The following is a 10,731-nucleotide window of genomic DNA, read 5'->3' on the forward strand; positions in this document are numbered from 1 at the left end:
GATTGGGGGAAAAAACTGAAATAAAACAAAGTATATAAAACCTGATATTAATGCATTTTTTCTCAAACCATGCTAAAGAAATTTCCCTCGATGCTATATACAAAACGTATTTGAAAAAAAAAAGAGAAAGCTAATGCAAAATTTTGTTTTCAAGCACTCTTTCTACACATGTGATCTCAAAACTGTAATATTGTTGTTTTTTTTAAAAAAAAGAACCTCAGAATATTTGGGCGAAATGTACCGTACTTCATTCAGAAGAGAAACCTATTGGCTCTACAATGACCTGTAATAATATTTCTAAGCACATATCAACTTCTGATCAAGCAAATAATCAGGGGTGAGTTCCTGATAGTTCTACCCTCTTCTATAGAAGAGGTTCCACAAATCTACAGTGCCGTTTAGAACCGGTTCCAGCTCCCTCCCCCTGCCTGTCCGACGACACTTGTCAGAACCACCTTAAATTACCTCACACACAGCACTGGCATGCATAAGAATATGATGTAAACTTGTTTTTTAAAAGGCATCTTTGGTTTGCGTCAAAACAACTTCAACACACGCAATGTTCTGATTGCACCACAAACGCAGTAGTCATCCTTACCTTTCACAGAGGCACTGAGTTTTATAAACATGAGCATGATAGTGTAGAATAATCATATCCAAGGACCAGTGGTGGGTTTCAAAAATTTTTGGAACCTCTTCTGTAGGTGTGGCCTGCTTTCCGGGTCCACTGGTGGAACCTCTTCTAACCGGTCCGGTAGATTTGACGAACCGGTTCTACCGAATAGGTGCGAACTGGTAGGAACCCACCTCTGAATCTATTGGAATCAGTTTATTGTCCAGGGCAAGAGTTGTGAATTGTTTATTTGTTCGATCTGCAGGTACATTTTAAACTGTATTTAACGGAACACAATCTATAAGCTGCTCAGAACCGGTTGTGATTGGAATAGCACATAAGCCAGCTACCCAACCAACCAGCTAGCAAGAATGTAGTAGCTTTGTATGCTATCAGCCACAAACTCAAAGTGATATGTAAGCAATGTTTTCTTGTTCCATTCAGTGATCACAGATAATTGGTACAGAAGATGGAATGAAAAGTCATACGTTCATTCAAGACTCTCAAAAAAACAAACATTCACCTAGCCCTGGAATGCAATGAAGGCCTTGAAACTTACATTCAAAATCATGCTTCAGAACATCTCAATTTCAACAGCAAACTCTGTAATTAGGGTTTTGCTGAATTGGGTCATTTATTTACATTTCAGAAAACTATTACTCCGGGCATACTTTGTGGAATAGTGTTATAAAACCACCTCATTACGTGAGATAGCAAAATAAATGTAATGCATTTTGTAGTCTATTTGCAAAATGATCTTATGTGCCAAATGAACCTTTAAGGCTTGGAATTTTTCCTAGGGAACTCCCATTAGCATTAATGGGAGCTTCCTAAGGCTGAGGAAGAAACTGTGGCATCCAGAACAATTTAAAATGTAATACAATATATATTGTATTACCAATATATTACTCCCCTCCCATCAAAAATGCGTACTGTTCTTTTTAAAGGTTTTTCTTAAATTTTATTTCCAAGTTTCACATGGTGCATATACAGATAGTCCTTGAGTTACAACAAATGACCCCCAAATTTATGTTGCTAAGTGAAACATTTGTTAAGTCAGATTTTATGACTTTTCCTGCCACCATTGTTAAGTGAATCATTGCATTTGTTAAGTTAGTAGCATGGTTGTTAGCCGAGAGCCGAGGTGGCGCAGTGGTTAGGGTGCAGTACTGCAGGCCACTTCAGCTGACTGTTATCTGCAGTTCAGCGGTTCTAATCTCACCGGCTCAAGGTTGACTCAGCCTTCCATCCTTCTGAGGTGGGTGAAATGAGGACCCAGACTGTGGGGGCAATTATACTGACTTTGTAAACCGCTTAGAGAGGGCTGAAAGCCCTATGAAGCGGTATATAAGTCTAACTGCTATTACTATTGCTATTGTTAGGTGAATCTGGATTCCCCATTGACTTTAATTGTCAGAAGGCCACAAAAGGTGATCATATGATCCCAGGACTCTGCGGTCTTCATATATGAACCAATTGCCAACCATCTGAATTTTGAACACAGGGCCATGGAGATGCTGCAACAGTCACAAGTGTGAAAAATGGCCATAAGTCACTTTCTTAGTGCTGTTGTAACTTTGGTCACTGAATGAACTGTCGTAAATCGAGGACTAACAGTATATATCTGTGGGTAAAAATAAGCCGATACACCAGTGATGTCTAACCTTTTTGTTGTTGGGTACCAAAAATGTGAGTGCACGAACGTCATAGCGTGCACACATGCCGGCATCTATAATGCAAAGTGTGCCCCCACATGCGCATGCACACACAACTACCCTCAACACTCCCCCCTCCATGCGTGCCGCACTGCTTGCCTTCAAGCTGAGCTAGGTATTTCCTCCGGGGGGGGGGCGGCGGGAAGCCATTTTCACCTTCCCCAGGCTCCAGGAAAGCCTTCGGAACCATGGGAGGCCAAAAGAGGGCCAACAGGCCTACCGGAAGTCAAAACTTCCGGTAGGCCTACTGGAAGTCAAAACTTCCGGTAGGCCTACGGGAAGTCAAAACTTCCGGTAGGCCTACTGGAAGTCAAAACTTCCGGTAGGCCTACGGGAAGTCAAAACTTCCGGTAGGCCTACTGGAAGTCAAAACTTCCGGTAGGCCTACGGGAAGTCAAAACTTCCGGTAGGCCTACTGGAAGTCAAAACTTCTGGTAGGCCTGTTGGGCCCATTGTTTGGCCTCTCCAGGCTCTGGAGAATTCCCTGAGGGTGAAAACGGCCTCTCCCGGCATGCTGGAGACCCTCCAGAAGCTGGAAAGGGATCATTTTCGAACTTCCAGTAGGCCCATTGGTTGCTTTTTTTTGCCCTCCCCAGGCTCCGGAGGCTTTCCTGAAGCTTGGGGAGGGTGAAAATGGCCTCCTCCGGAAGGCCAAAAATGTGATGGCAGGAGAACGTATGCGCGCTGTAGCTGACAGCTCGTGTGCCGGCAGATATGGCTCCGCGTGCCATAGGTTCGCCATAACGGCGATTACACATTACAAGTTCTCCGTTCAGCTATTTGGGGTGGCTCTGAATAGATACAGCTGGAACTTATACAATGCAGTAAATGGCTAATAAATTTGAATGAACGAATGAATGAGTATGTTTATTTTACTTTACTGTTATCTATTGTTAATCTGTATTTTTATAGTGTTTTATTCTTATTATATACATGTTTCTGTATTGTTTCATTTTTTTCTAACATTGTAAGCTGCCCAAGTCACCTTTGGGTGAGATAGGCAGCAAACAAATTTAATAAATGAACAAAATTGTCCTTTTCTCAAAAGTTGTCAATTCCCAGCCAAGCAATTTAATTGGGTGAAAAGGTCTTGGTGCTCTCTGTCGCATCACTCAACTAGGTAACATCTTAGCAATAGCGGTAGCACTTTTGCATACCGCTTGATGGTATTTTACTGCTCTTGCTAAGCGGTTTACAGAGTCAGCATAGTGGCCCCAACTATCCGTCGCCTCATTTTACCAACCTCGGAAGGATGGAAGGCTGAGTCAACCTTGCGCCGGTGATGATGGAACTACTGGCAGTCGGCAGAATTAACCTGCAATGCTGCATTCTAAGCACTGCACAACTACGGCACACATCTTAAGTCTGTGGGGTTTGCTGCCTGTTTATATATAGTGTTGACTAAATGGACCAGTAAGATTTTTTCAGTTCAACCTACCCCACTAGGTTGTTAGGGAGATAACATGAGTAACTGTTCTGACCCCCCTCGTCCCACACCAAAACACTCCAAGCCAAAGATACTTTATGGAATTTATTCATAGACAGACAGGTCCTTGGCAGCAAACCGGCACAGATAAGCTGGGGCAGCAATACAGCGCAGATAAGCCCTGGCAGCTATCCAGCCTGCCAAGCTCACAATACTGTTCATCAAACATTAGTTAATGCGTTGACTTCTGCAAAAAGGGCGTGTGCACAAGCAGTCCTTTTTATAGTCTGGAGAGGAGCCTAATGACCACCAGCTGAGTGCAATTACCTGCTATAACTGCGCAACTGTTCCTGACACCTATTAGCTCTTCAGTGCCGGGCATCCAGGAACAACTCACTGTTGGCGTCCTGATCACTCTCCCTTGTCTCCTCCCCACTGGTCCAAGGCTTAGGCGCCTCCTGGTGGCCAACCATCCTCTCTGTACCCTGCTCGGAGTCGGAACCCTGTCCTCCACATCCTCCAGAGCTGACTCATAGGGCCCCTCGCTGTCGGAGTCTGGTGGCAGCTCCAACGGCTCCTGCTGGGCCACAACAGTAACCTATGTAAGATGTTGGGGTTCTGACCTAACAAGCTCGAAACAAATAACAATTGTAATTCTTACAAAGAGTGATGTGTAAATAACTGGAAAGCAGCAATGAAAAGAACTCCTCACCATGCTTTGTTGACCAGCCTTAGATCAAGGGTACCAGTTGTAGAAATTAGTATGAAAGAGAACAGCAGGAATCTCTTGACTGCAACTGGCAACCACTAGATGCGAGTCAACAGGCATATAGATTGGGTTGTAATGTAAAGCATTATCTGACAAATAAATATACTGACTACAAAGACTCAGACTACAAAAAAAACCATGCTGTTGTGTGCAGAAAAGACCTGTAGTTTATTTAAGTTGACAACTGATCACAAGGTTGTAGGTAATATTTAGTTGGCAGCAACCTGCTGCATAAGCAGCGTGCAAGAGTTAGCTTAGCGCAAATGATCACAGAGCAACAGAGACAGAAACGCCATTGAACTTTCAATCATGACTGAACATTGCTGGCACACTGGCCCTTTAATCCTTGCTGCTGCAGAGTTAAAAGGGTTCCACCAGAAAACCGCGCTCGACTAAACCGCGCCCGACTAAACCGCGTCGCTGACGTCATCAACAGGGCGACAACAGCATGGAGACAGAAGCACGCTGTAAACCCTAAACCTAAAATTAACCCCTAAACCTAAACCTAACCCCCCTAAACCTAATCCTAAACCTAACCCTTAACCTAACCCTAACCCTAACCCTTAACCTAACCCTAAACCTAACCCTAACCCTAACCCTTAACCTAACCCTAAAGCTAACCCTAAAGCTAACCCTAAACCTAACCCTTACCTTAAGTTGAATCGGCTTGCTTTCAAAGAGCTATTTAAAGCGCCCTTCTTTCTCCGCGCTGGCTGTTGTCGCCCTGTTGATGACGTCAGCGACGCGGTTTAATCGGGCGCGGCTTAGTCCAGCGCGATTTTGACGGGTCACGGTTAAAAGTTGCCCGAACTCAACCGCGTGGCAGCAATTGTTACTGTTAAAGGGAAAAACTCTGAAACAGGAGGTGGTTGTGATCTCGCAGGGCTGTCAAAACTCGTGGCCCACAGGCCAGATACGTCATGCGCTGGCCGTGCCCACACCTGGTTTAGCGAAGGGGGAAAAAGTCCCGCTACATCATGTGATGACACCGTGACAACGCGAGTTTGATACCCCTGTGTTGTAGCACCATTAATGTGGAACATTGATGAAGCACCTGTAAGCCATCTTGTAAGAAATTGAGAAATGTATAAATGTTAATCAACTGTAAATACTTAACAAGACTCGTATTGATTTTTTTCCCCTTGTTACCCATAGAAAATAACTCAGCCTGCAATTTGTGCCGTATCCACCAGTGTGTGGTATAAGTTTGCCTTGCTTGCACAATTAGAGAATGTTCTATCAGACTCAGGGGTAACCACTTGATGGAAGCTGTGCCCCACGGTGTTTAACAGTAGTTTTTTTTTTCCCATTTCTCAACCTCACAGTTAGTAAGTGCAGATGCCAAAGATCAAGCACTCTTCAACTGAATCATATCTATTATCTTTCTGGAAGAGAAAGATATCTAATCGCCGACTGTGGTTTATAGATCCATCATCTGACCTTTCAAGCATCACTTACTATTCTTTTCACCCTGTATTATCTGGTTGCTTGAACTCAACTCAGGGTGAATTCTGACTCTGAACATTATCAGATCTTCACAAAAGGGGAACCGGTATTTTTGTAAGTAACCAGTTCTGGATGGCTGAAAATTGGAAGAACTATGACAAGAAAGGATTAGCATTTTGGTGTGCCTTCGCTTTCATCCAAAGGAAACCTCAATTTTTGAGGTCCAAATTACTGGCCCTTACTCTTGTGAAGTGTACAATTTATATCTTTCAAAACGGCAGTCTGCAAGATTCAAGATTTAATGAATTTGTATGCCGCCCAATCCCGAAGGACTCTGGGCGGCAGAATCTAAGATAAAATTAAGACAGTCATTCTGAAATGAAATGCGTGGAAATATACATGCTTTCATTTCCAAATAAAATTTGCAGAGCATTAGTGTTTAAAGGAGGTATAGTTTATTTACTAACAATTATTCCAGATAGGGTTTGTTGGCATCTTTCCTTTGGACGTAAAACAATATTTTAAGAGTTGCCATAGCCTTTACAACATTGTCTACATGACATAATTAAGCTAAAATAAAATATACATTGTAGACCCCAAAAGGGAAATGTAGGTTAATGGGTATACTAAAATTAAGCCCCTATATATACATTATACAACTGATGGATGCTTTTGTTAAGGTGCAGACATAATAGATTCTATGAATTGTCCCCACATATACATATATGAGAATGCATTTAATATTTATAAATGTATATCAAAACCAATAAATTTAGACTGCTGAAAATTTTTGTCATTCCTAATCCATAAAATGAATTTAAAAATTTCCATATAAAAACATTTACAGAAAAAAAAAATTACATGATCCAAGTTTTAAAATCTGTACATATTATAGAAGACACGTTCCAGTTCCTTTGTTGGTCTGAGTCCATCTTTGTATATCTCAGTAAGATGCCATGTGAACCAAAGAACACTTAAACAACTGTGCATAATGGGAAAGGTCTGTCACGCGGTCCACCATATCTTGCAAAGTGGATGTGCTAGGATAATTCAAGGCGGCCACCTTGGTTGACATAACAATGCTTTTCAGCAAGTCACACAGCTGGTTGCTGGAATTCATGATGCTGTTGCGCATTTCCTGAGTTGTCAACTGCCTAGTCAGGGTATCCCCAATGAAGACCAGTTTATGAGCACTTAAGATGACAAACTTGCTATGAGCCACGAAGATCCTTGGGGGCTGCGCAGCACTGATGCAGCTGAAGAAGGCATCGATGGCGTTCAGGAGAGAGTTGAAATGAGTTTCACATTGTTCTGAATAAAACAAAAGAAGCTGCCTCTCTTGAGTGGCTACCAAGTTCTTTGTTGGGTGAAGACTTTGAGGTGACTTCCACTTTGAGATGTCATTTTCCACTGGCTTGGTGATTTCTTGTTCTAATCGCTGGAACTGATTCAACTGAAAGGCAAATAGGAAAGTCAACACCATGTAGTTCTATCAGTGCTTAGCACCCTTACTTTTACAGTGGAGAATCCCAAGATGTTGCGCTCTACATGGGGCTGCCCTTGAAGAGTGTTCGAAGACTTCAGTTAGTCCAGAACGCAGCCGCGCGAGCGATTGTGGGTGCACCTAGGTACACCCACGTTACACCTATCCTCCACGAGCTGCACTGGCTGGCCATTGGGCTCCGGACACGCTTCAAGGTGCTAGTCGTTACTTATAAAGCCCTACATGGCAGTGGACCTGGGTACCTGAGAGACCGCCTCCTGCCAATTACCTCCCAAAGACCGATTCGATCGCACAGGCTTGGCCTTCTCCGGATTCCATCTGCCAGCCAATGTCGGCTGGCGACCCCCCGGGGGAGAGCCTTCTCTGTTGCAGCTCCGGCCCTCTGGAACGAGCTCCCCGTGGAAATCCGGACCCTTACTACCCTCCCGGCCTTCCGTAAAGCCACTAAGTCCTGGCTGTTCCGGCAGGCCGGGGGCTGTTGAAGTATCCAGCCCCACTGTAACTATGAATGCTGTTGTATTTTAAATTGTTGTTGTCTTATTTATCCCCTTCCCCTTTTTATTGTAAGCTGCCCGGAGTCCTTCGGGAGTGGGCGGCATACAAAACTAATAAAACAAACAAACAAAACAAACAAGATGAGAAAAAGTATAAAACGTTTCTCAATTGATGATTATTATGATCTTTGTGTTACAAGTCTCTAGAACAGTGGTAGTCAACCTGGTCCCTACCACCCACTAGTGGGCGTTCCAGCTTTCATGGTGGGCGGTAGGGGTTTGCTGTAACTCCGCTTTATAAATTTTATAAAGTTACTTCCCTACTTTATAAATCACCATTACTGTGGAACCGGTGGGCGGTTAGAAAATTTTACTACTAACAGAGATACAAAAGTGGGCGGTAGGTATAAAAAGGTTGACTAACCCTGCTCTAGACTGTCATACACAAGGAACATAGATTTATGGATGTATCAATGAGCAACAATAATCTAAATTCATCATGATTGTGATGACTTAAAAAACAAACAATCTCCAATGGACTTACTTGGACTTAATCTTCGTAAATGTCAACGTCCACAAGGCAGTGACCGTTGCATTGTGAAGGCCAAAGGCAGAACGTCACGGATTACAGAGTTGTTTATCCGTGTGTTGTCCTGCCATTGGATTCTCATCTTGTTTCATGGTTCCGTCGCCACGGGAACCAACACTCCCCATCAATCTCCAATGAGTGCCCCAAAGGTTCTTTTTCAAGAAGCAACTGGCTTTCTGTTTTTTTTATTTGAAGATGTTTTGCTTCTCACCCAAGAAGCTTCTTCAGCTCTGGCTGGATGGTGGGGAATGGAAGCATTCTCCAAATGACCAGCTGTCTGCAAGGAATATAAATCCTTCCATTCCCCACCATCCAGTCAGTGCTGAAGGAATTTCTTGGATGAGAAGTGAAATGTTTTCAAAGAAAAACTAGAAAGTCCAGTTGCCTCTTGAAAAAGCGCCTTTGAAAAAGCACAACCATGACTTGGATGGCTGAGAATCTCCATGGACATCCCCAATGGGTGCTCCCCAATCATCCAGAGAAAACTGGAGAAACACCAACAGGCATCAACTCTTGGGTGGCATTTGGGAAAAAATGACACAGAGCTACTGTGAGTGAGGAGTCATGGAGTAAACTGATTATTTGAACTCCTTATAGCTTATAGTGTTCTGGAGATGATCATCACTTGCAATCAATGGAGGCTTTAAAAAACTGTTTTTTTCTCCACTCACAAATTCATTCACAATTTTTTTTCAAACATGGTTCCTTGTAGGAATGGGTAGAAGACTTGGACTCTTCCTACTCCATGTGTATGAATTCTATTATGAAGCAGAGAAAAATATAGCCAGGAATTATAGTAATGTACTTATACTTCATCTCTTAGTAACAGAGGTTGGTTCCTACCAGTTCGCACCAGTTCGGTAGAACTGGTTTGTCAAATCTACCGAACTGGTTAGAAGAGGTTCCACCAGTGGACCCAGAAAGCAGGCCACACCTACAGAAGAGGTTCCAAATTTTTTTGAAACCCACCACTGACACACACACAGATTCACACACACAGAGAAAGACAAAGAGAAAGAAAGGAAGAAAGAAATAGAGAAAAAAAAGAAAAAAGAAAAAGTGAGAGATGAAAGAAAAAAAGGAAAAAGGGACAGAGAGACAAAAGGAAGGAGAGAGAGAGAGAGAGAGAGAGAGAGAGAGAGAGAGAGAGAGAGAGAGAGAGAGAGAGAACACATGGCCGGGAAGCCACTCCCACAAAGGAGGCCACACCCACAGAGTAGGTTTGAACAATTTTTGAAACCCACCACTGCTTAGTAAGTAAATATATAGTTGGATATGTTACTTTCTATTACATCATCATCATCATTACCATCATTATATACTTTATTCGTTAAACATGAAACTCAGTCAACTGAACATTCAAAAATGTATCACAGATATTAACTGGCACTGATGGTTGATACGGGTTGCTGCCAGCATCCTAGATATCGACCAAGCATCTTCCTAAAATGCATGATGTTCCAAATAGGGCAGTTTTTTGCAGTTCTTGTGTGTTGCAGGAAGCTGCAATTTCTTGATGTACTGTGTAAAATTCTTAGACATGGTGCCAAGTGTCCCAAAGACAATGGGTATCACTGTCACGTGTTTCATCCATAATCGGGTAATTTTGATGGCCATGTTGCAATATTTCATGATTCTTTTCTAGTTCTTTTACTTCGACTCTGGCGTTTCCTAGTAGAGCAATATCAATAAATTGTACACTCGGGTTTTGATGACTGTGATGATGATGATGATGATATTTACTAACCTTATTTGCCAACTATCTCACTCACCGTCTAACCGACACTGGGCAACACAAGTTGTTTTTTTTAAAGCCTCCGTTGATGCAAATGTTTTTAGGACAACATTTCTCCCTCCCAGAATCCTTGTCTTTATATTTTGCCTTCCTGATTGTTTTTGTGCTACCTGTAGAGATTTTTACCTGGTGATGCTCAAGCTGTGTCTTGTTCTGCTTAACGATGTTTTCTTTTTCCAGCAACTCCTTCTGTTGCCTTTCAAACTCCTCCTTCCCCTAATCAGAAGAAAATTGGGATACAAAAAAAGAATATATCCCATCACACAAACGAACACCTCTTCACAGGGCAGTTAACTAGTTTGTTTAAACAGCAGGTATTTTATTGTGTTTACCCTTGGGTTTTTAATTAGTAGTGAGGAAAAAGTAAATGAGAACAATGA

General features: G+C 42.6%; 1 protein-coding gene across 1 annotated transcript in view; it reads right to left on the reverse strand.

The window, feature by feature from the left end:
- Window positions 1-6,401: 6,401 nt before the first annotated feature.
- Window positions 6,402-10,731, reverse strand: part of NEDD9 (neural precursor cell expressed, developmentally down-regulated 9) — an 86,788-nt gene continuing 82,458 nt past the window's right edge. Inside the window, exons 6-7 of the mRNA XM_032223349.1 lie at window positions 10,478-10,567; window positions 6,402-7,422 (exon numbers count right to left, since the gene is read on the reverse strand). Of these exons, the coding sequence (XP_032079240.1) occupies window positions 6,913-7,422; window positions 10,478-10,567 (600 nt within the window). The 3' untranslated portion in view covers window positions 6,402-6,912. The remainder of the gene's footprint in view (window positions 7,423-10,477; window positions 10,568-10,731) is intronic.

The sequence above is a fragment of the Thamnophis elegans genome, chromosome 8 (assembly GCF_009769535.1).
Source record: "Thamnophis elegans isolate rThaEle1 chromosome 8, rThaEle1.pri, whole genome shotgun sequence".
Lineage (NCBI taxonomy): Eukaryota > Metazoa > Chordata > Lepidosauria > Squamata > Colubridae > Thamnophis > Thamnophis elegans.